This window comes from Colletes gigas, unplaced genomic scaffold, assembly GCF_013123115.1.
Source record: "Colletes gigas isolate AHSC1104 unplaced genomic scaffold, ASM1312311v1 Colletes_gigas_Sc00003, whole genome shotgun sequence".
NCBI lineage: Eukaryota > Metazoa > Arthropoda > Insecta > Hymenoptera > Colletidae > Colletes > Colletes gigas.
In genome coordinates this window covers 8,715,181-8,741,973 of record NW_025106632.1, presented here as the reverse complement: position 1 = coordinate 8,741,973, position 26,793 = coordinate 8,715,181, and the positions used below count along the sequence as shown (strand labels likewise).

The 26,793-nt window shown below is 41.2% G+C and overlaps 1 protein-coding gene across 11 annotated transcripts in view; it reads right to left on the bottom strand.

Annotated features, from left to right (window-relative positions):
- Positions 1–5,991: 5,991 nt before the first annotated feature.
- Positions 5,992–26,793, bottom strand: part of LOC122404470 (RING finger protein nhl-1) — a 79,748-nt gene continuing 58,946 nt past the window's right edge. For 7 of the 11 annotated variants that reach the window (XM_043408423.1, XM_043408432.1, XM_043408424.1 and 4 more), the window contains 6 exons: positions 24,966–25,159; positions 22,481–22,755; positions 20,312–20,573; positions 18,461–18,604; positions 17,062–18,376; positions 12,510–12,970 (listed from right to left, as the gene is read on the bottom strand). In XM_043408423.1, coding sequence (XP_043264358.1) covers positions 12,656–12,970; positions 17,062–18,376; positions 18,461–18,604; positions 20,312–20,573; positions 22,481–22,755; positions 24,966–25,159 — 2,505 coding nt within the window. In that variant the 3' untranslated portion in view covers positions 12,510–12,655. Of the gene's footprint in view, positions 7,234–7,565; positions 7,848–8,204; positions 8,362–9,048; positions 9,211–12,379; positions 12,971–15,720; positions 18,377–18,460; positions 18,605–20,311; positions 20,574–22,480; positions 22,756–24,965; positions 25,160–26,793 lie in introns of those variants that run through there. The other 4 variants (XM_043408430.1, XM_043408433.1, XM_043408431.1 and 1 more) reach the window with 4 other exon arrangements.

Here is a 26,793-nt window from a genome sequence, read left to right as displayed (position 1 = left end):
CTCAAGGGTCGCGCCTCGTCCTGATCTACTACTGTCACTACACACGGCATACACACGTACACACCCAACATACATACATAGACAGCTTTCGTTTCGCTTGAAGTTCATTCGATGCTGTCGTTATTATACCTTTCGCTGCATTTTTTTCAACGGTACGCTAGAGGTAGGTGATAATCACGATGTCTCGGCAGGCGTATCAGAAACACACGGATATACAGTATGGTCGATAATAGGCATATAGTGATCTTGGTGAAATTGTGGGGTTTCGAGTGGGGACACTCGACGCTATAGGATTTCGTCCTTTTTAGCAGTTAGAACTTCAATCCTTTGAGCTTCGTAAGATTTTGCATATTTCGATCCAGTAGCTGTGCTAGTTTTTGCCTGATTAAGGTTTGTTTAATATCGTGTAGTTTTTGGAAAAGTAGTGTGCCCTCGCGAGAAGTTGGCTAGCGAAAGGTACGCGGGAAGTACTCTCTCGCCTCCTCTTTCGCCCCGTTAGCCAACTTCTCGCACGTGCATAGTATTGTGTACAAAATTTGTTGCATCTTGCACTACCGTGTGTAGTTTATGATCTTGTTTTGATTCGACCTTTTTCAGGTACATAGTCTTTGGCACAGCTAAGAGAAAATTCAAAATAAATTTACTTGATACATATGGCGATGTTAGATAAATTTGTACAACTATACTGTCAAAAAGAGTCCTCGAGTACCTGATCTTCTCATCTGGAAAGATGAGAAAGTTGGTCGTTCTGAGTTTGACTTCTCAAAAGTTCGTCGAATACAGAACAAATCTACATCATTTTCAAGCTGGAAACTGTAGCTATATCATAAGGACAACGACACTACGTAAATTTACATCGTCAATAAATATGTTAAGACTCTATCTGAACATGAGTTTTACGTTGTTGTAAATTGAAACATATTCAGTTTCTTGAAATTGGCTCAAGAGGATCATTATATTAGATTGGAGGAAAAGAGATCAATTATTTTCACGTTCATTTCAAGATTTTATTTACCATGTTTCGGACTGTCCGACTTGGGTCGAATACATATCGTTTTGTTTTATAATTTGCTGCCATTTTAAAGGTAATAGAAGTCACTTTTCCAACGAGCACAAGTTTCAATTTGTTTCATCGATATTTTACGAAACATATATCGCTACAGCCATCCAGGTGAAAAATAATGGATTTCTTTTCCTCCCACCTAATATTATTCATCGATCGTACGCAATTGAACGACGAATTTATCGATTTACCGTCGTCTTCCGCTTGCCGAGGCATCGAACGTCGTCGACGTATAATTTACCACCGAGAGTACAAAGGAGACTACGTTTCTGCTGAAACCATTTTGAGAACGATCGTTCTGCACTGATTTTTTCCCCCGCACTAGTTAGTTTTTCCACGTTTTGTTTGGTCGTTTGTATCTTCGCAAGCCGGGCGACTGAACGGTCCCTGGCCTTCGACGTCCATTTTCTTCGTTCTTGTTGTTCACGTTTCGTTTACGTTCGACTTTGAACCGACTTTCCAAGAAATCATCTTTCGAGCCGTCGATTCTTTTTTCGATCGTCTCAGTAAAAAATCGATTTGTCCCAATATTTCGCGAAACGTCGCATTCTTCTTTTATTTACGTAGGGGACGAGCAACAATATTTTATAAGACTTGGTACGTCATGTAATAAACGACTTTTTACTGTTTTTCTTTATTGTTTGATTTACTGTACTCGGAGTTTAATTCGTTTAATTTCTTTTTGATTAATTTGTTCACGAACGTTCCGAGGAGTTGTATCGATAGCGCATAATTCTATTTAGATACGACGAGCAATGATCTCTTCCGTCGCGCGAGCGTTTTCTTTTGTCGCTTGTTAAGGGAAAGGCGATGCACGAAAGGAGAAGCACCTTATTTTCGACGAAGTTAGGTGTATCCGGGATCTAGGAAGAGAGCGAGAGAAAGTGAGCATGGACGAGAGTGAGCGTGTGAACAAAAGAGGGCTGCTAGAGAGAAAGAGAGCCAGGGAGAGTTTAAAACGAGGTAAAAAAGTTGTGAAAAAGGAAACAAAAAAAAAAAATAAAAATGAATATTAAGAGCCCCTTCCTCGTTCAAGGGAGAGGGGCGCTTCATCCACGGGCTGTGCTTAGTCACAGTATAATCAACTTCGTAGCGTTACATTTAGGGTAAGATAGCCGATTACATTGTTACAAACTACCTACCGTTTCTCTCTCCAGTAGGGGATTTTTTTAAAGGTTCTTTAGATAAAGATAAAAAATAGAGGTAACGAAAAAAAAAAAAGTAAATAAAGTGGAGGAAAGAGGGAATGAAAAATGAATTTAAATTAAAGGGGGGAGGGGGCGTAGCGCGAGGCGGGTTATAATTATGTACACGGGGAAGGGCACAGCCGTGGTACCCGCGTTCAGAATCGATTAAGAAGACAAAAATCTATTGTGATAAATTAATGGTGATCCAAGAAAGTATTTCCGCAGAAAATACCACAAACGAAATAAATAAAAAAAAAAAAAACAAAAATACCAAAAAAAAAAAATAAATAAATAAAAAGTTACAAGCTGAATCCAACGTCTCGACGTCCATCCGGGGACGACGCGTCGCCGAGACGGTGAGAGACAAACAGACAGACAGAGAAATTTTCATGTAAATGGTGAGTTCGAGATTTTCACGCCGTCGGGAGAGAATCTGTCGATATGGATCCTCGTCCTCGAGCAAAATAAATAAATAAGGAACAAAGCAACAAGGAACAAAAAAAAGAAAAAAAATGAAAAGTAATAAGGAAAGTCCTGCGTTGATCCTGCGGCGTTTTACAGCGAGGCTGCACACGGGGTGGTTCTCGTAGCGAGGTAACTGTGCGGAGTGCGAGCGGAAAAGAAGAAAAAAGAAAAAAAAAAAAAAAATAAAAAATTGTATAAGATACTGTACACACGAGTCAATTCCAACGAGCATTTTCATGCCACTAAGCTTAAAGAATTATTAGTTAATAACGAAGCGAGTAACGAGAAAACAGAAATAATAAATAATAGGAACAAAAAAAAAAAAACAAATAAATAACGGGGGCGACAAAACGGGGAAAGAACGCGAACGATAGAATCGGGAGAGAACGAAAAATGGGAGAGATAACAAATTCTTACACACTCTTTTAATCATTGTTAATTAATTAATTAATTAATTAATCACGATCCTATCGATACTTAAAACGAGACGAGTAAAATAATAATTATTATTATATACATAAAACTATTATTATATTCATATTTTTGCTTATTACGTATTTAAGAAACTATTAAACGAGGGCTAGCGAGTATAGTAACGTTAAAAAACGATTAAACAGAAAATGTAAAAAAAGATTACAGAAATCGGGAGGGAGGGAGGAGCGAGGCCGATGACGAAGGGAAAAAAAGTCTCACCTATAGGAATATTTTTAGTCTGTCGGGCTTGTACAACTTCGTGCGTGGCAATCAAGCGTCGAATTTTACGATAATTAAATAAATTTAAAAGAACGAACGCGACGTAAACACTTGGGCGAATAAGTGTAAGAAAGAAATACTTAGGGAAAATGAAAGGGAAGGCAGAAATTCTAGTATCGTACACGCCGAATTACAAAAAACGGGGGGGGTTTTCTTTCGAGAGTTTCCGAGGCAGTTTGGGGGCCCGATCGCTAAACAAACCGGCGGCATCGTCGCTTTTCCGGGATTCGAAAACACAACAAATTAAAATAATAATAATAACGATAACGGGGAAAGGGAGGGAGGGGAGGGAAACAAAGAGATTTGCACACAGTATTTTTCAGTCGCGATAGAACGGATGTTCCCAGATGGAAAAGTCGACGCCGCGGACAAAATATTTCACAGTTCCCCCATTTATTATTACTATTCTAGAAATTGCATTATTACCACGTACATAAAAAAAAAAAACTTTATCGAGGTACGGACGAAGAGCGGGGGAAAAACGAGAAAACGAGAAAATGCTAAAAAACAATTAACTAATTAAACCAAAAAAAAAAAAAGACATCGCTAGGGTAGGCGCTTCGAGGAATACATAAACTTTAAAAGTCACTTAATACAAATTATTCTCAAAATATTACAAAAAAAAAAAAAGTTTAATAAGTAAACAAATTTTTAAATCTACCTAAGAAAGCCAAGAGTCAAAGACGACTAGATGATAGGAGCCGCATGGCCTAACTGCTGCCACTTTAATTAATTAAAAGATAATTAATTATAACTTTATTACTACTTAATTAAAACTCGAATACAGAATGAGGAAAAAATAATGTCATGCCACTTTTCAAACTAACTTTCTAGATGCAGAGACGAATCAGTAGATATAGACGACTATTAAACGAAAACTTCTCTTCTAATTGGGAATGATTGATTCGCGCTATAGATTCGAATATTTCCAATTGTCCAGTCTTCACAGATAAATCGCACGAGATATATACGCGTGTAAGATGTCTGGTTATGAACCAACACGACCGTCCATCTGAAATCGGCGTTTAAATTCGTACAAAAAAAAAAGAGAAAAAAAAAAGAAAAAAAAACGGCCCGAACGAAACGTTTGTTGTTCGACGAAGAAAATGAAAATTCATTCGCCTCGGAAATATACGGGAAACGTGAACGTTTGTCGCGAAACGGAGAATATTTGTTTATTAACGGATTCGATCGAACGAAAAAGTTCAAAAGAAATTACTCCCGCGGGTATTCGCTTTCTTTTATCTACTTTCCACGGAAACCACGAATCTCTCGATCATCCACAGCCACGTCGTGTTGGTGTGTCGCGAGACATCCTGTAGTACGTTTGTATCACGATGTCGAAAAGGTCGAAACGATCGGATATCGGTGCCTAGCTCATGTTGTTCTACTCATTGTTCCTTGATTAAGACGGTCACTTTGTACCTGCTTGCTGCCTGCCTGGCTCCGTGCGTTACATAAACATAAACTTCTAGTCTTTATCGAGGTGTAATCGACGCTCTGTATTTAACTCGATATATAAAAATAAACAACAACAAGAAAAATCAACGTCCAAGCAATGTCGCGTAACTTTCGTTGTGATAAATCCGACGGCCGAGAACGCCGTCCATCGCGGTTTTTTCTACGCGGTATCGATGTATCGCGAACGCCGATCGATTAATTTTCTTGCAATCCAATTCGATTTCGCGACGAGCGACTATCCCCCGCAAGGTTGATGGTTTCGACAGCTGTTTCGACATCTACATCCCAGCCGACGTATCCACGTTCGAAAATTCACGAAGTCCGATTTCCTTCGGGCGCTCATCGTTTGTCGTCGAACAAAACGTTTCACGGAAACCGCGAAAAGAAAGGGGAAACGAATAAACGTAAACGAGGAAGAAAGGAACGAGGGGGTAAAAAAAAGAACGAAAAGAAAATACGAGAATAATCGAATATCGACCGAAACGGAACCGAGGGAACTCGTCACCTTCTCTAGTGAATTTTGGAACGAAGACGGCAATAATTAAAGAAAAAAAAAAAAAAAATGTGAACAGGTTCGTGCTACTTTTTAGTGGAAACGAATAATGGTAAAGGCTCCATCTCTTGTAATATTTTTATTATCGCAAACGTAATATATTACATTATTAAATTATATTAAATAAAGGATTACGCCACCGTTTATTATTTATTATTGACTAACGTTCAACTAATATTGTAAATAATAACGAAAATATTTTATCTATATTTCCGATCCGGGGGTGCCGGGCGGGGCAGCGTATTACCTCTTGTCCGCCCTTAAAGGCGATCTTACGATCGCCGTACGCCCGCCCCTCCCCATTGTTACACCATTTCATCATTGCATTTAATAAATTATATATTTATTGACTCACTCACCTTTTTACTTAGCCGTATATTTTATTCTAGCTCCAGGCTCCACTTTTCCAAGGGGTGGTTTCCGGGAACGTCTCGATGGACGAGGAAAAGAAAACAAGGTGAGACTAAACCGTGTTTTTCATTTTCAGAAGAAACGAGACGTCGTGGTTCTTTGTTTGTTTGTTTTTTTTTTATTGTTTTTTTAATACTTCCGCAACAATTTATTTAAAGCATACAAACGGTACAAACTGTATTTGTTGTCACTTTGAGTATAAATTAAATTAAGTTAACGCGGATATCAGGTGCGTACGAGGAAGTTGACAGAATGAGGGAGGAGATAAGACAGGAGGAGAAGAAAAGAATAAACTGGATTCGATTTTTGTTTCGTGTGTGTTTTTTTTTTAACTTTTTTCTGTTTTTCTTCAAGCTACGAATCTTGGAATTGGCCAACGTTCGAGGCTGTTGATTCATTATCGAACGAACAAGGGCAGCGAATAGTAAAAGTGTACATCGGAAATTGACAAATCGAGCTGCAAATCCTGCGTTAGAGAGTTTGAATGAAATTTATCCCCCGAAACAAAAGCTTCCATGGTCTGTACCAAAGGGCTTCCCCGCGAATAGATTAGCTCAACACAAACAACTATGTTAATGAACCTAACGAAGCAAGTAATGTTTTTTACGCGACAACCCACCCTCCCAACCCGAAATCGTAGTCGAAGTGCTCTGCTACTTTGTGTTACTTGGGTTTCTGCGCGACACGTTGGTGCACGTCGACTTGGAAATCCCTCTGATCGGAGTACGGACCATAGGCGTTGCTCGTTTTCAATTATTAGCGTTGTCGAAGGAACCTTGGATAAGCGAATTGTATCGATTTTCTAATTTTCTGACCCCATCGAGATCGCTCGAAATCTCTGGCCGAGGATATTTAGAAGGAGCGTGGAGAGAAAAAGAAAATTAACAAGAAAGAAAGTAAACGACGAATCAGAACACTTGCACGCGGTGATTCTCGCGATCGCAGACGACGATGTTGCCGGTCGACGTGACGGCTACGCCCTCCAGGCCCTTGAATTCACCGTCCCCGCTGCCCCAGCCGCCGAACGACTTCAGGAACGCACCCTCCGGGCTGAATATCTGTATTCGGTTGTTCCCGGAGTTGGCGACGACGATGTAACCCTGGTCGTCGACGGCGACGCCCCTGGGGAACTTGAACTGACCCTCGTCGGTGCCCTCGATACCGAACGAGCTCAGCACGCGACCGTTCACGTCGAATATCTGAACACGATGGTTGTTCCCGTCGCTGACGATCACGCGGTTCGTGTTGCTCACCGCTATGTAGTGGGGGTGCTCCAGTTGGCCACGTGCGCTTCCGCAGGAGCCGAATTTGCCCACGAACGTGCCGTCCGATTGGAACACCTGACGAGAAACAACATTATATTCGTCGTCCTATGGCGATTGGATCGATACCAATACTCGGGGAGACGTATCGATACATTATGTTATTGCATTGTGGGAGAAATTATTGGAAAAAATTTTAATGGGAGATTCTAGAGGCCAAAATGAGATGAAAATTGAGAATACCAATTTGTTGATTGGGGCTTCATTAAAAAGTTATTAATTTCGTTTAATTTGACAAAATTATTTTTGGTTGCGGGGGTCGATTACAATCATTTTTGGTGAATACCAATCATTTTAAGAATTATTACTGCATTTGAAGTTTGATAAAATTTTTTAGTAGCGTTACGTACCTGTACGCGATGGTTCTCTTTATCACACACATAAATAAATCCAAGAGCGTCCGTGGTGATGCCCCAAGGATAATTGAACCGACCGTCGGCGGTACCTTGGGATCCAAAGGCTCTCAGAAAACGACCGGAAGGATCGAGCACCTGAATTCTGTGGTTGTAACGATCCGCGATGATGTATTGCCCGATCCTGTTCACGGCCACCCCGGCGAGGCAGTCGAATTCACCCTCGCCACTTCCGTACGTTCCGAACTCCTTCATGAAGTTCCCATTACAGTCAAATACCTGCGAATGACAAACAAACACTGCATCTCGTTTCGAAAGAAGCTGTCTGGCGTTTATACAGGCTGGGCCACGTAACATCACCCACCTTTTATAGTTTTTCAAATCGATTATTATTAATATTTAATCATGGTGCCCCCTAATTCTGTATACTAACAAACAACTACAAAATTTGATTATCTCGAAAACGAACAAATTTGATTCTTTATATTTTTCTTATTTCTTCATTCTTCACAAGTAACATCGATACAAATAAAACGTAGAAGAAAAAAATTAACGTTATTTTGATTTTAATTTTGCTTAAATACAGGCAAAGATCTTTTAAATGATTCGAGAGTTTCGTAAGCAGAGGTTAGTTACTTGAACGCGATGATTAGAGCTGTCGGCCACGACGATGGTGTTGTCCGGGCCAACTGCGAGGCCTCTCGGCCAGGTGAAACATCCGGCATCGCTCCCCCGCATCCCGAATTTGAACAGCTGCCGCCGCTTCAGCAAGTAGTGACTCCTCCGGCCATTGCTGTTGCATTTTCAACATTGATCATGCACGAAAATCTAGTACAATTCTCCGTGTACAATAATCGTTCGAAATTATTTCAACTCCGGGTAGAGTCGTTGACCAACAACTGGCAAATTAATTTCTTAAGATTCAATTCTCGCTTTTGTCGACCTTTTGATTTTGAGGGGTGGATTTTCAACGAGTAGAATCGTTTTAATAATAATTTTGAACGATAATTTACACACGGAGGATATCGAATCTCTCGCCAAGACGTAAAATTGTAAAAATTACTTCAATTTTGGTCGTTGACCAACAATAACTGGTAAATTATTTTCTTAAGATACAATTCTCGCTTTTATCGACCTTTTGATTTTGAGGGGTGGATTTTCAACGAGTAGAATCGTTTTAATAATAATTTTGAACGATAATTTACACACGGAGGATATCGAATCTCTCGCCAAGACGTAAAATTGTAAAAATTACTTCAATTTTGGTCGTTGACCAACAATAACTGGTAAATTATTTTCTTAAGATACAATTCTCGCTTTTGTCGACCTTTTGATTTTAGGGGGGTAGATTTTCAACGAGTAGAATCGTTTTAATAATAATTTTGAACGATAACTTACGGGGGATATCGGATTTATCGTAAAATCGTAAAAATTACTTGACGATAGATTCGATCATTCCTAATGAATATTTTATAATTACCTAGTGGAGGAACCTGCTGCCGCGGGTATAACGGGAGCTGCTGTAGGGGACGTGGGGGAGCCTGACGGGTTTTTTTGATCGTCGTCAGAAGATTCGAAGGATGTTTGGCCAGCGTGCCTCAAAGGTAGACCGAGCGATAACCTCCTCGAGGCTGCGCTGCTACTGCAAAAAGATTCTCTCCTTAACACTCCCAACGAACACTTCCGTTATCATCAAACAATAAATTCAATCTATAATTTCACTGTCGCGCGACAGTCACTGATCCATGCACCAGAATTGGGGAAAAGTTTTATTCGAATAGAGAATATTATTATGAGTAGGAACAAGGTCCAATCATTACCATTTCATTTATCATTTAACACAAACAGTAAAAGCGTGTGTGTTGGTATACCTTGAAAGTTAATTTCTCCTTCCATGGACCACAACAGTTTATGGGTCCAAGTATCGAATAAAATAAAACAAAGTAAAGATAAACTGAAAGTGAAAACTTAAAAAGTAGAGTGAAAGTGAAAGCGAGCGAGTTTCGAAAATGGCCACGTGAGACAAAAAAATTAAAAGAAGAAACCAATTTTCCGATATCGCCTGTGTGGGATGAACGGAGTAGAAAAACGACGAGTGCTCGAGATGTGATTTTCGTGAATCGAGGCGAACCCTGATCAAGCAACTAATGAGAAAATTTTAAGCGCCAGATGGGTATTTAAGATGAAAGAAGATGGAAGGTATAAGCCTATTAGTCCACGGGGATTCGAGCAAGAGAAAGGCGTTGACCACAATGAAACTTACAGTCCAGTTTTAAACTCAAATTTATTTGGGTTACTAACGGCTTTATCTGTTACAGAAAATTATTACATCTTGAAATTTGACATTAAAACATCCTTATACGGATGGTTCGACAACTCCGATAAAATAAACTAATTACAAAGGGCACTTTATGGAGTAAGATCGCTCATAAAACGAAATCGTTTAGAGCCTATTTCCTCGGGTCAATTCGTTTTCAAAGGTAGAATCAATTAATATTAGCATCGTATTGCAGACGATGGAACAGTATAACGATATAAATAATTTGAACCGTATTAAAGAAAATCTGGCCAAGGAATTTGTGGTAAAATTATACAACCGTTTCCGAAAATTTCTTAGGTATTAAAGTGAATCGTAACTACGTAGAGAAACTGTTAAAGGAGTAAAAAATTGCCTCTACACCTACAGTAAGCATTAGCGTTGACTCAGACACTGATGTAAACGGTACAAAGTCAAATTACTTCCTCTATAGAAAGCTTGTAACAGGCAATTTGCAATATTTATTATCTAAATTGGCTTTGAAAGAATATATACAAATTGTAAAACGCATACTAAGATATTTACAGGATACTAAAGAGGTATAGTGGCTCGGATTTTGAGTGTTTGGTATACCTTGAGCTAATTCCTTTTCCATAAACCACCAACATAATAATTATGCATTTTTAAATCATATTTATTCACAGCTGCTGGTGTTCCTTCTCAATATTTCTAATCAGCTGTCTAGAATTCGTTATCATACTTATGTATTGCCTTAGCAGTCGTGAAATATAATTAATATTTGTAGAATCCACTTTTTCGAGCAAAATACTTGGCCAATGTAATTTCAACCTCATAAATTATTCACATCACCGTACGCACGACGAGAATTAAAGTATTATTATTAAATGTATTTCATTACGCTTTAAGAATTAATTTCGATGCATCGTACGTGTAACGAGCTGGTGTAAAATAATAATGCTGTGTCAATAGCTCGCGGTACGTAAAGTTTCGAGCACGTAATCCATTCAAGGATTAAATAATTACTTATTAAATATATTTTATTGCAATTAGAATTTGATTTCCGATACGCGCAATTAATATTTCGCATGTTTTATTTAAACGACGTACATATTCATATATTACGCATCAGCATATGCACGATAAAATGCGTAAAATAATACTAAATCAAAATGTGCAGTCGTATACCATAAATTACAATAAATCAAAGTGTGCCGGACAAGAACTCTGCATGTACCGCGGATTCTGCACGTTTTTGTGCATTTCAATGCATTCCACATATTTCAATGTATCTGACACAATAAATGCGTGTAATATATTTTTCTACGATGTCGTTTAAATGAAATATGCAAAGTATTAGTTACACGTATTGAAATTCCCTCTGAATAAGCAATGAAACGTATTTAATAAATACCGGTCCAATCCCCGGATCGATAACCTATTTTAAACTTTAATCCTTCGCGGACGGCGTCTGGATTCACGAAACAATGCACTTTCGCTTCGACTCAACCAATGTAACTGCACAACTATTTTTTTATCTTTTACTCTTCATAGAAATTTTTCAAACGCCTTCGTTACGTTTCTCTGATTAAGTCAAGACCAAACACGACCGTAATTTCTATTATATTTACATAGTTATTCAACAAGTATATAATTAATTTATAAATAATTATGTTATATGGTATATCACTAGTACGATATCAAATGTAATTAATTTTATTCATGACTCGTTACTCGTTAAATAAGCGAATATGTTTCAAGTCGTGCCGGGTTTGCTTCAATTTTAATCAGAAAGGCTTCACTGGTACGGTACTATAATTTTGATCAACTAACTTTTATATTGGTTTGGCAACTATGTAATTGCGGATTTCACTGATACGTGACTTTGTTGAATCGTTACGTATTTGTATGTATTCGAAACATCAAACCCATATTGTTCACTGATAGTTAGTACTTTAATTGTTCAGAAAAAACATTGTATCGATCGATCGTGGTTGAACAATGGAAATTCAAAACGAGCATTTTCCTCGTATTTTGTTGTATTACTTCCGGGAAAGGAAAAAACGTATCGCAAGCTTGCAAAAAGTTATTTGCTGCGTATGGCGACGAAGCCTTAAAATCGACTTCGACAGCAGAAAGACACTCTGCATCGAACTCTGGTCGAGAGTAGAGTCACTTGTGATTCTCACGTTTACGTTTTTATGTTCTTTTATGTTAAATAGTTATAGTTTATATAGTTACGTTTAAAGACCACACGCTTGTGACCATTCCTGACATCCTTACAATACATTGCTAGACAAAGATAACAATATTGTCTTCCATTTTATTAAAAAAATCCGCAATTACTCGATTGCCAAAATCAATGATTTTGTTTTCTAATTGTTGAGGTTCGATTGGGGTGGTAGACGACGCCGAAACCTGGCTCGAGCCACCGATACCCAGGGGTTGGTGGGGATGGATCGTGGGTCGTATAAGCGTACTAATTTCGTTGTCATATATCCGGGCACCACTGTGTAGGTGGTTCGATAGGTCTTACCTCGATGATGGAATAGTCGAGGTGGAGGAGGAAGGCTCTTTGTCCTTGATGGTGCGATTCCCGTACTTATTCTTCAGGTACCTCGCCCACGAGCTCAAAGCAGCGCCGTCCTTCTCTGTTCCTGATCTGTCACGTTCAGGGCTCGGCTCCCTGGACTTGAGGGCGTGAGTACTTCGACTCCTGGCCAGTTCAGAGCCGGCTCCGTACTTGGCCGCCAGATAAGCGTTCGGCGACTGGGTCGTCGGGGAGGGTGGTTCCTCGTCGAGGTCGAGGTCGTCACCGCCGAAGTTGTGGGAGCTTCTGGACCGCGCCAGCCGCTGTCTTCTGTCCTTCAACGTTGCGTACCGCGACCTCGCCGACAGTGGCGACTCGACCTCTGTATCCGCGTCTCGTTCGCGTTCGCGTTCTCGTTCTCTTTCTCGTTCGCGTTCCCGTTCCCGTTCCCGTTCCCGTTCTCGTTCCCGTTCCCGTTCCCGCTCCCGTTCCCTCTCCCGTTCCCTTTCTCGTTCCCTTTCTCGTTCTCGTTCGCGTTCCCTTTCTCGTTCCCTGCTTGCTATCATCGCTGCCTGGCTTCTGCTCTTGTTGAGAAACCTGCAACATGGCGGAACGAAGATTTGGCTCGTTCAGACGTTTTTGTTAATAAAGAAGCCTGCGTGTTACTTAGCGACAGAGTTGGGCCAAACTTTATCCGCGGACAACGAACGATATTAATTCGCGAACGAAGCTAAGTGAAAGATAGAATGGAGTTTGCCGAACTCTGCTTGGCAATTACTGGGGTAAGGATACTCGCGGGCCATCGAGGGGGGTGAGCGATCGACGATCGTTCGGGGAATCGATTGTTCACAAAATGTAGACGATGTTTCGTGTCGGTAACATGCGATTTCTGCCTCGCCGAGTCGGACACGCGGGAACATCGAAACTCTCGGTTACTCGTGTTATCTTTCACGGAGAACAACTTGGATCCATTTTGGAGCTGTTAACTTGGAACTACGGTTACTGTCCGTTAACATTCGAGCATCTTCGTACAAAGTGATTCTAGAAATAAAAATTTACACTGGAAGACGTCTATCTCTCGACGAAGTTTCTTTTTTTTCAAATAATTACGTCACGACCGTAATCGTTCACGAAATCTGTCATATTTTATACGTTTTAAAGTGCAATTAGTTCCGCTTGGAAGCGAATTATGTTTCGTTCCAGCTTTGAGAATCATCTTGTACGCTAACGACTTATCAAGCAACATTGGTTCTTTCGTATTCTACTTATTTATGGAACTATACACCGCGACGTCAGAATTATCAACAGGGATACATAAGATTTAGTAACACGGGAGTGAAATAGTTCGGTTGGACGATCTACGTTGTGCTCTGCAATCTCGATGGGAAAATTTTGTCTTGCATCTCGATCTTCCAATTACCGATCGTTTCATTAATTAACGATACGCGTACGTCTCGCGATTCTTCGTTATTATATTGATTTCATGGCATTTATACGTCAGTTCTTTGTCGCTGGCCCCAAAAGTTGCGTAAGAATCGAGGTAAACGGAGAAATTGGGCTCTCGTTACTTTTAATTTCTAGATATTTTTTCGCTTTCGCCATTTTTTCCTTTCTTAATGTCTAGTATATATGCTCAAAATAGGTTATTTCGAGGACACGTTTACTTTTGGCGATAGACAAAGGTAGGCAAAGTGGTTCGAAGCTACGAAGATCCTTTCTTACAGGGAAATACTAACTTTTCGTGTCAGAATTCGATATTGTATTGAAATCTGAGAATAAAGTTATTAATATATAATTTCCAAGTTATTAGAATTATCATGAAACAAAGACATTTAAACAGTAATACTTGAGTAGTTAAATATTTTCCAACAGATATTATATTTAAAATGCATTATCGAATTCTTCCATAAAAAAGCCTGAGAGTTTCCTTAAAAAATTTAAGCCCAATCAGACGAAAGTTGACGTGAAATTATATACATACACCAGAGAACCGAGTAATATATTGTTTCATTTTGTTCTCCATTCCAAAGTAAATGAGGTACTCGATAGTCGTGAATGTTTGAAGCAGCCTGTGTCGTTCCAGTTTCCCGCGTAAAAATTTCGAAAGTAAAATTTTGATCGCGACGAAACGTCCAAAGCTCGCGTTCGACGTACATATATTCGGTGTATTCGCGCGGAAGAAATCGACGTCCGTTTAAATCATTTCCGTTTCATCGGGGCAGTGGCTTTCCGTTGAAAGCTCCTCGTCGTTTACTTTGAAGTTTCGAAACGACCGTCGAGGCAGCGCGTTTAATTGATCTTCAGCGCTAGAACGTATTGGAATAACATCCGCGTTTCCAGTCAGGCAGCCTACAGACCGATATAGCCCGGCTGACTGTCCGCACTGCAGCAGATATTTTAAGTAACAAACGGGTTATATTTAAACCTTTTACTGCACGCCTCGTGGCTTCCCGTATGATGCACAATGCGGCCGCGTTAGTTCCGTCTGTAATATTTTTCCGTGTAATTCGCGCGTAGACGACTGTAAAACTCGATCGGCGTCGCGTTCGATCGAGGATGAACGCGTTAATGTTGAGAAATTAAATGAATAATTTGAATCGAAGCGCCACGGCGAGGCAAGGTGAGTCTGCAGCCCAGTTTTAAAAAAAAGTTTCGTTTTCCAGTCGATTTTCTTCGAGGTTTGAGAATCGTTCCCACGACCTGTGATATCTGGATCGATTTTTACCTTCTCCTTGGAATGCACTCTTTCGCAGAGTGTTCTGTAAGTTCGTGCATCTTGAGGCGGTGCAACAGAGGTTCAGGGGTAGCGAGGGGTCTTAAATTTAAAAGAAAGCTGAACGCCTTCGTGGAACACCAACGAACAACGAAAGGGTTCGACGTGATCGATGCTGACGAACGTTCAATCTGTCAGTGCAATAAATAAAGATGCATTTTTTGTTTTGCTTTTTTTATCTTTACGTGTGCGTACTCCAACACGGTCAACGATTAATCGGGATCAACGTACAAACAACACGAGAGAACGACAAAGAGATCACGAACAACAATTGGGAATGAAAAAAAAAGAATATACGAAAAAAGTATTTTTTTTCCACTGTGAGACACTTGTGAGAGACGAATTGACGAATACGAGAGAGAGAGAATTACAGGCGGGGCACGGTATTACTCTATTTTTTCGGTTCACTATTTTCTTCTCTGTTTTTCGTTATTGCTCGTGTAAACTGAGGACAAGTTGAGAGGGAAATAAATAATACGAGTTATCACAAAGAAATGCAGTTTATTTACCACACCAACAAACTGACGCAAGCCTATTCACTAGGAAAAAGAGTACAAAAACTTAATGATATGAAACGTGGCGTAGGCGGGGAACCATATGTCACGGGATTTTCAGCGCATCGACTGGCGAACGTCTCTTTCCGATAATTTTGGTCACGAAACACGGTAACCTTTTCGAATCTGAATTTTTTTTTCTTTTTTTCATAAAACTGTAAACGTACGTTATAAAATACATCGAATGATTTGGCTCTGTATAAAATGCTATCGACTACAAAATATCGTTACACGTATCACCGTCAGAATCGAAGGGGTCAAAGTATTTCGTATTTAAAAATTTTAGACTTGGACGAATCATCATCATTATTATTATTATTATTCGAAACGAGAAACGGAGGTCAGTCGATGCGTGGTTCGAGTTGCGTTCCGCGAAGGCGTTCATGCGCCATTTTTCGAATCGCCTCGCGATCGACGTGAACCGTGCCACGTGACACGCGGTTCGCGCCAACGATCCAATGGGAACGAATTGAAAAAAGCTTCGTTTCAGCGTGGATTTAAGCTGCTCTTGGGAGGACGGTCGTTTCTCACTACGTTTACTGAGCGTTAGCCGACATAACTTCTCTCATAACTACGAAGCTACTTGTTTTGAGCAATGCGGGGGACACGTATTCGCGGGAATCAACGTAGGAACAACAAAGATTTTTACGATCGTAACGTACGATTATCACAATTAATAAAATGCAAGTTCCACCATACAATATTACTACGCGGATTAGCATTGTTTTACCGGCGTTACTCGCCGATTTTTATTATCACCGCGCGGCACGCGGCGATTTACCGTGGACTAGAAGACGCGCCAGGGGAACGAAAGACACCGTGGCAGCAGTTTCGCCAGACAGAAATCAAATGAACCGTTCGCGAAGCAAATAACAGGGACGAGGCGTAAAGTATCTCGAAAAACTGAATATCTCGACAGTTTGCATTCTGTTTCTAGCCGATCGACGCGTTTGCTACCACCGTTCGCACAAAATTTTATCGCTCGTAGTAATATTTTCGACAATACAATATATATCACAGATAAATTAAAAACGAAATACAAGACACGATAAACAGGGGCAGAGGGGGGCAGACTGTAAAGGGGGGATGAAAAATAACGAGGGTAAAAATAAAAGAGGGAAACTGCTGCGTCGGATCTCGCTATCGGAGCCAGTCTCGTCTGTTTTCGTGGGTGTGGTTCGCAGTCTTTCACGGCCAACAACACGAACGAGAAAATAAAAAAAAAATGGTGTGGTGGACGACGAACGAACGCGAACGTTTGAACGTGAACGAGGGGCGGGATGGCACGTATATTCGGGTTACAGGAACAGATTGATTAGAACGCTGTAACACAGTACGGACACACAGAAAACGGTGGTTACCATTTGCATCGGTATAGTGATATTGACACCAGGCGTGTCCTCGTGCTCGTTGGAACTGTCGGTCTCTTTGGATTGGGTAGCGTTCGCGACTAGTGCACCGTTCTCAATGTTAGTTCTCGTTACGAGGTCGGTCGTTTGGGAACGAATCGTGCTCGTCTCGTCCGTGCTTTGGCCCTCGACGTCTTTCGCCACAGGCGTGTCGTCGACCTTGTTCAGTATCACCCACCCGTTCTCGTCGATGTTCCATGCGCTATCGGTCGCCATCGGACCTTTATCGTCTTTGTTTCTCGCGGTCTGCTCGCCATTTTGGTTCTTGGAGGCGTCTACGACCCCTGGACCATCGGGGGACGACGCGGCTCGGTCCGTTTCGCTGTCGGACTCGTCCGACACCAGCCATCCGTTTTTACCTATGCTGCTCTGCCGGTACACCCGATTCCTCGGCAGACTCTCGCTCGAGCCCGACTGGCTCAGCGTATTGTTGCCCTCGCGGTTGTTCTGTTTCTGCTCGCTGTTTTCGTCGCTCTTGGAGATCTTTCGCGAGCCCTCCGGCTGCAGATCCTGATCGGTGACCACCCATCCGTTGTCGTCGAACAGCTCCTCGATGCTCTTCTCGCCGATTATCGAGGAACTCCGTCGTTTCGCTGTCTCGTCGTGCTGCTCCGAGTTGCCGTAACGATCCTCCGATCGCGGAGCGCTCAGAACGGTGATCTCGTCATCTGTGTCCGACTCGGTGGACCCGTCGTCGGTTTTCGAATCTGCGGAACCGTTCTCGGTTTTCGACGTACGGTCGTTGTCCTCGGCATTCTCAGTCTTCTTGTTTCTCAGGTTACTGTTCTCGTCCCTGGACCGTTCCTCTTCCTCGTCTGTCTCCGAGTCGGTCTCGGACTCGGTCTCCGAATCGGACTCGCCGCTGACGGAATCGCCTTTGTCCACGGTGGATTTCTCGCGCGAGTTTTCCAAAGATACGCCGTTCACCGATATCCGTCGATCGTTTAATGCGGATAACGAAGAGCTCGCGTCGTTCACCGAACGACCTTCCACTAACGCGTGGACCTTGCGGGCCTCGTTGCGGTTCTCTAGTCGACTATCGTAACCGCTACCTTCGAGACACTTGGATCTAGTCGCGTAGGAGGAGGAGGATGAGGTGATCGTTTCGTCGGTGTCCGTACTATCGTCCGTGTGGGTCCGTTTGTTCGACTGCGGTTTAACCATCGATCCGTCCGCACCGTCAATATCGTAATCCGCGTTCTTAGCCGCGATATCGTAATCCTCGCGACGATCGGTTGACGGTTCATCGTGTTCGTCACTAAACGTCCTAAAACGATTACGGTCGTGGGGGTTACTGGAATTAGAACTGGCCTGATGATGAGTCTGACCGTGTGCTACGTGTGCTACGAACCTGCTGGTGTAGCCGGCCGGCGTTGTCGTCGACGTCACGGCGCCCGTTGCGGTCGACGTCACCGCGCCTGTTGCAGTCGTCGTCGGTGACGTAGTCGTCGTGCTCGACGTCGTTAGCGCGGGACTCCCTCTCGGCGTCGAATACCTGAGACACCAGTGATACCGCTCGATATTTCAGTTCGATCTACCTTCCTTCGTTTTAAAATTACTCGGGCACAGTGGGCGAGAATTTGGTAATTATTTGCTCTATCGACCTCCCCAAACGCGGAACTAATTTTGTTTCGCGGTCTTTAAAACGCTTTGAACGAGATACGTCGAGCAGAGAATGTAATTTTTGTTTAAAATTGCATTGTTATCGTCGTTAAAGACTTATTCTTATTTATACTGCAATATGTGTTGATTTTCTATGCGCTTAATATAATTTATGCTCCTTTAATATTATTAGTATTTAATTGTTATATCGTATTTCGCTATGAACGCCATTGCGTTAATTCCTAATAAAACCTGAGGTAGAATTCAAATTTCCCTCCACGAATACCCATGAGGACCTGCTTCCTACTTAGTTCGGACGCAGGTCGCTTGCGGTGCTGCCACGGGACTAAAACATGGCGTCTACAAGAATATGCGCGCTTATATCAAATAGTAGAAGGAACGACGTTATCGATGAACAAGGTGGGAGCCTCGACATGTAAAAATTATCATGTAGTAAGCTAACACTACGGAGGACACGTAGTTAAAATTGATAATAATTTAATAAGCCGAGGAAGTGAAAAACAAGACTCACTAGCACTACTTGCACTACCATAATTTATCAACTAGTATAAACGTAGGGATAGGAAATAAGTTACCAATAGTTTTTATAATAGAGATGAGGTTACTAATAGAACCAAACGCATTAATAGAAAATACTACTTTGTAAATATGATAATATCTGAAGAAATGGAAGCTAATAATAAAAGTAGTGTTCTGGGAAACTGTGGTTAGAAGAATAAACGAATATTATCTATTCATCAAAATAATAGCCACAACTAAAATAGCTTGAGCCAATTAAAAAATTTCTTAAAAAATGAAGTATCTTTGAATGGACGACATTCAAAAGTTTTCCAAGCTTTCTGCATAGCTACCCCACGAAAGATTTCATGATTAACGTATTAACGTATAAACATTGGTCTAAGTAAAAGAAAGATGGACTGAATTTCGTTTCGAAAGCAGTCGATGATCTTCGTTGTTCTAGAAATGAATTCTGGCCCACTGTGCGCGGGCGCGAGTCGCTTTTCTCGTGCTATTTTTTTAAACTTCCACGTCACGTATAGCCCCCGGAATTTTGGAGCTTCCGACCATCGTCGGGGACCGTTCGTTCGCGACGTTTCAAACATGGCGTCGCGCTACCGATTGCAGCTAATGATTCGAAATTGCGGGCAATTCGCGTACAGGCGTCGTTCCCGCCGCAATGGAACGTGGTTTTCCCGTTCGTTGGCATTATTGATTCTCATTTCCCCCGAGTTGTTGCATCGCGCTCGTTACACAGCCCCTAACGATTCCTTTTTACTCTCTAAAATTAAATTTATATAACGAATCACGAATCACGAAATATCGATCTGACGATCACCTTTAATTGACCAATGTCATTTTAAAATTATTGAAATATTTCTCGGGGGGAAATGAATAATAAATAAAGTTTATTTTGTTTGTAACCAATATCGTGCTCTATTATTCCGTGCAGCCACGTAGACTAAAGACTTAGGATGACTAGTTATCAATCGAGGGTTAAGAAAATTAGCAAAAATTCGATCTGTCGTTCGCGTGAACCAGATTATCGACTGGTTTATTACTCGAAGGAAACTATACTTGCCTGGTCGAGGGCGAGTCCTCGCTGCCGCGCCTTGTCTTCGCGATTTGGTTAGCCTTCCTCGTCAACTCTTCTATGTCCAAGACGAGATACGGGGCGTTCGCGGGGCGCGTAGTTTCCACGTCCGATTCCTCGGTCTCGGATTCCGACTCGGAGTTGGAGCTGCTCGTTTCCTCGTCCTCGTCGTCCTCCTGCTCCACTTGTTCCTTTGTCTCTTCCCGCGCCGCTGGTGCTTGCGTGGGTGGCGCAGGAGCCGCACGGTTACCTAGAGAAATACGATGGAACTCGGTACACGGCTAAATAAATATATCCGCTTGGGTCTTACGAGCTCTTTCGCAATTTTTTATCCCGGCGAAATTACGAGGAATTGTCCTTCGACGCGAGATAGGATCGATGGAACACCGGAGATATTAGAATTTCGTTCATCGAACGCTTTGCACGCCTTTGCAATAGGTGGAATCTTCATGATTTTATTTTTCAAATCGAGCACTCTGTCGAAATTAGCTACAAAGGTATTTCGATAGTTTCAATAACGATTCTTCAGGTTTAATAATTCATATAACTGATAATGCTCGATGTGAAACCAGGAACAACTGCTCGATGAAGCGATATTTTATGAATAACGTCAAAACTATTTATTTGGGCCCTTCTGCTTGAAAATTTCTAAGGAAACGATTTCCACCATTTCAAAAAGTATAGAATCGTTCCTCCTTCCAGCATGGGAAACTCATCGTTGATTTGGCGGCGACAAACTCGAAGAAACCAACGAGTTAGAGTTCTTTTTAAGGATCCTCTTTGTCCTCGATGGTCGATTTGGCGACAGCTAAGTTGCGTGTGGTCCTTTCATTTATCCACCGTGGCGCCAACCATTGTCATTGATACGACAGTATTACGTTTTATCAGACGGCACGATTAAGGGTGTGTTATGCAAATATGACAAATTGACACAATATTGCAGTGACTAGGAAACAAATTAAGGGAGTAAACGTTGAATGTTTACAATGCAATAAAGCATATTATCTCACTTGATTTAATTCTAAATACAAATCATACAGGTGAAATATTGTATCCCCATGAGATGTGATCTAGAGTAATCTACCCCCATGATTTGTGCTTTTCTTCCTTGTAACATCGTTAACTTTAATATAATACATCAGCTACCATAATGGAAATTAAAATTCGGAAAGAAAAATTAATTTTATGTGTATTTAATTATTTCAGTTTAGTACTGCGTCAATATTATATGCTAATATCGTAAGTTTAAGTTAATATTCTAGCGTAATACAAATATTAATTATTTCTTTTTTCTACGAAATACTCTAACACGCCCGTCACGTTCAAATAGCTGCTTCGATATAAATAGGTATCCGCGTATCACATGTGGCACATTAATATATGGCCTGGGAGGCAACCGTATGTCATACATAAAAAACTTTTTTTAATCAATAAATTGTATATGTATGACGCACGGAAAGGAAAATGGTAAATCTCGAAGGCGTTAAGGGGGGTAGTCTGGTCTATAGGTCACGAATTTAGGTTCTCTGTATTAATTAAAACAAAAGTATCAATCCCATCATTCTCAAACATTATATACGTATTCTGGCGTATTTTATGTACTAGTATTTTTCAAGCAATAATTCATCCCTCAATTACATAATATTGTACTCGTTGGATTAAGCTGTACACTTTTTTGAATTGAAAATAAAAAAATAAAGAAATCTATGTTTTCTCAAAGTATATCTATATCAATAAACGAGCAAAATTCAAGAAAGTCACTAGCAAAACCCGAACGAAACGTCAATATTTCTAACTCGTTTACTTCAGAGTTTCAAATTCAAAATTCGTTGTTTAATTTACCCACGATCGTACCCCTCGAGCAAAATTTATAAAGGACACTGTCACCGGTAAGCAATTCCCCATAATATTTAAATTATTCTTTAACCCTTGAGTGAAAATCAACTTTCCTTTAAAGCATTTAAAAAACAAATAATTTACATAGGATTAAAAGAGGGTTAAAAGCGAATTCTCAATGTTCCTTCGAAAAATTTTTTTCAGATTATTGAAACCTCGGATCGATTGAAAATATCAGGAACATTGTTTGGGGTTTTCAGAGCAGAAGACTCCCTTTAACGGGGATTCGCGTAAAGTGCTGGAACGTTCAAGAAGTGTCACCTGTGCCTAAAAAACGGCTTTGAAAGGTGCGCGTCGCAGGCGTGGTGGCGTTGGTGGAATCCTTGGCGGGCGTCGTCGTGCCAGTGGTCGGCGTCGAGACCGTGGACGCCGAGTTCGACGTCGGTGCTCTCGCCAAGTATTTCTGCTTCATTTCCTCGGCGGTGAATGGCGCACCGGTGCTACGGATTCCTGATCCTCCTGAGCTTTCGGAGCCGGTGCTCGAGTCTGATGAAGCGCCTCGCGTCGCGGGGGCGTGGGTATCCGTCGAAGTTCTCCTGCGAGCAACGATATTTCAATTAACGATCAACCCAGACACGGTAAACTCGACGGTGCAGCCGCGTGCAGTCGTTGCACCTTGCCGGAAAAGGGCAAAATTTGTATTGGAATAACAGATAACCGACAAGACGAGCAGCAATTTATTCGCGACGACGCTTATTCGTTAACCATTAATTAACCATTAATTTTGTTTCAAAGTGTTGTGATTTATACAGCTAGGTGGTTAATAAAGGCACACTTTCATTAATATGAAGAACGTTCACTTCTATTAGACGCGGATTACAATACTGTACACGGTCATACATCTCGAATAAGCGGGCGCTTCAAATATCTTTCTCGACACAAAGTTTCTCGTTTCAGAACGTAATTTCCTTTCATCCTCGATTTCATTTTGTAAAAATTCAAACGAGCTGTTTCGCGTTTGTTAGCGGTGCTTCGAAAGTTTACGTCCCTTTAAGCGATCTATTCCTTTTGCAATTTGCTGGGCTGCGAGGATTTAATTGGAAGCTACCCTTAAAATAGCTCCTCTCCGAGATGTTGCTTTTGGTCAGCCATCAAGATTTTTCTTTGCGTTAGAAATAATTACGAACAAGTAGATAGAATGATTATAATACGGGAAGAAGGTCGAATTAAGCGTGTAATTATATGAATTATATTTCTTCTTACTATATCATTCTACGAGAAAGCTTATTAATTCACTGGAGGAAGCTGACAATTTTAATCTCGTCGAGACACCGTGACAATATATTACCATTAAAATTTTTACCGAAGTATTTCAAACATGATACCGAGTCGTCTAATTTATATCACAAATTTTCCCACGCGCGAGAAAGCGCAGCGCGGTCGAACGGGCCGGAATTTCGGAATTAAAAGGGATTAAAACCCCGGTGTCCGTAGTTTCGGGTATTAGAATTTCTCGCTCGTTAAAAAGCTCGACATGGCGTTACGAACCTATAAAAATACCTCGCGCGAAAAAAAGAGTTTCCCGCTATCGAGAGAAGAACGAACGGAAAACCGCCGTTTCCTTTTTTTTTTTGCCAGAAGCTGGGACAAACGTCGCGTCGAGCACGTTTGGAATTTTAGAAAACACTCTCAAATATTTCCAAGGTGTACGAGGTATTTTTCGTTTCTTGTGGAAAAGAGGAATGAGGGGGAGGGGGGTGTTGCGTGTTTTTCGGCGGATGGTATCGATTCTGCAATTAAAACGTAATGCTGCATCACGAGGTCGAATCGAACGCGCCTCCAGAACCAGGAGCGTTCGATCGAAACGATCAGTTTCTAGCGAACGAGCATAAATCAGGCTGTCTGACTAGGTACGCTCCGCTACTACTGGGAGTGCATAGTGAACGAGGCCACGTGACTCGACGTTTACGGTGGTACAGCTGAATGTGATCAGATTGTACGTACATCTATCGGGTAGCGGGGGCCTAATTTATCGTGGCAAGTTTGTTAAATTAATTCTACGACCCACGCCTCGATCAATGGAACGTATTACTCGACATAATTAATCCGTATTAGATACGGTTTACGCTAGTTTATTAACGCGTTGATAGAACACGGTATGGTATTTCCAAAATTACCATTTGTAAAAAACTAGCACTTCGCGATACTGAAATAATCATTCCGAGTGGAGGGTCTGGTAAAGTGTACGTTATAAAAGTTGTTAAAAGTTAAATTTGGAAATTTTTAACCGAGTCTATTACCATTTATTAGAAAGTATTACCATATTAGTTTCACCGCCAGATAAAAATCGTATAATAGTTTTGGAAGACTAAAATTTTGATTTTAGACCATTGTGAACTACGGATCATTATGCAAATTCATATTTTTATTAATAAAATTAACGAAACGGTATCTTACTTTGCGTATTTCTTATATTCTTGCATATTAAGTGCATTCTGCAATTTTTCGAGAATTAACACCTCCGATAAACGCATATACATCAGTAGTCTACTTATTTTTGTAACCTCGCTATTTCCCTCAATGTCTCACCTTCGGAATCAATCTTTCTACTTTCATAACGATAGTTTCAAGTAAAAATAATTTTATCGTTCGATCTCTTCTATCCTGAACACCGCGAAAAGGGATAATTCGCGCGGTAGGAAATGACGTCGAAGAAATCAGGGACGAAATAAGTCAGAAAATATTCCCATGGAAAATAACGAGAATATTTTATGAAAAATGAAGGGGTTTATAGATACATACGTACCTCGTGGGTATCGGTCTTCGCACTGGTTCCTCAGGTTCCCGTTCCGGGGGTGTTTCCCTAGGGGTTGGACGTTCCTCGACCGTTTCTGTCGCAGGTGGCGTGGCCACGGTTTTGTTTTGCTTCTTGATCCTGGAAATCTCATCGTCCTCGCTGGTCTGCCTCGCCATCGCTGTGGGTACCTTTCTGATCTGTACCTACGCGATAAACAGAAACGTTTAACACGGCAAAAAGATACTTTACGTTGTCTTTCCTTTTCTTTTTTTCTTTTTTTTTTTCTAACGCGACACACGCGTCCGCGGTAAATTATTCGCCGGGCGTGTTACGTGCTCGCAAATACGTTAGGAAAGGACGTTTTTTCCACGCGCTGAGCGTGTACTTCTGTATTTATGCGGTAACACGCGCGCTCGCTCGCGGTGAATTAATACGCCACTCCGATTCCACGGTTCGCGTTAAAACGCGATTATAAATGAATAGGCGGTTCGTGGGACGTTGAGGGTTCGTCGCCGGTACCAGTGAAGGAAAAAACGAACATTTCTGATTGTAAAAGAATTGTATGTATTATTTAATTTGCGTTATAATAGGATCTTCTTGTACAAAATATACAGGCATCTTGCTACACACTAAATTTCCATCATTCGCTCGTGTATACGATTATTTACATGCACGTGAAACACCATGGTTCCACGTTTCCGTCCTCGTGAGGTATCGAATTATTTTTAAAGCTCGTTGAGATTTATGCCCTTTACGTGTCCGTGGATGGGGAGGGGAGTGGTTACACACCGTGTACACGTTCACTGATCGAAAATTAAGTTCTCGTTGAATTCCGGTCCAAGCGACATAACGCGAGATTTCCGAAGCTACGCTTCGCTTTCCATCAAACTGCCGCTCGCTACGGTCCATCTCCCCCGTATTTCGCCTGCCATAATAAGGGAATCCGTGGGAAAATTCTGTGGTGGAATCACTGTCAAAAATAAATACGACCGTGTGAAATTTACGACAAACCAATCGACATTGTTCTCCGGATTATATATTTCTAATGAACGCGACACGCTCTACGGGGGTTCTATGGAGCGGGCGGGGGGATCGAGACCACGATTTATGCGTCGAATCGTCTTTTGGAACGCGGCGATAAAAATTCTTCGATCCGGAACGGATAAAAGAAATACGCCCGGTACCCGCGGCGATTCGTCGAAACGATCGGGATCGAACGTTTCGATTTATAAACACGGCAATTTCCCGTGGCGCGGAATTTTTGTTTCCTTCGAACACCGGGGAAACCTACGAAAGCGGAGAAAATGTTTTTTGGAGGTGGGAGCCGTCCGGGAAATCAATAACCGCCGTTAAAACTGAACAAACCGTAGCGGTCTCGAGACTAAACGGAAATGCCCTCGAATTAAATTTCACGATTCGAGCACCGACGGGAAGAAAGAAAGATCGGTTCAAGGGGAACGTGGTAACACGAGTAAAGTATCGGATCGTTTGATAAATCTTCTCGTTTTCTTTTTTAAGAAATTCGAGTGCAAGTTTTGCTCGTGATTTGTTTGTGAACTGATTAGAAATTTTAAACGCCATCTCCTAGCGGGAAGCATCATTTCTAATACTGGTTTCTTAACTTTCCATTCACTTTCCATGTGAAACTAAAAATGAAATTACCATATTTTCGGTAAAGAATTTTTTTCTCGAAAATGGTTAGGATTTCGGGGGTGTGTCTGTTCACCAAAAATGGTTGTAATTGACCCCTGCAATCAAAAATAAATTTTTTAGAAGGATTTGAAAAGTTTTAATTTCGTCGAAAAATTTGTCCAGCTACTCGAATTTTTTTCTCGGG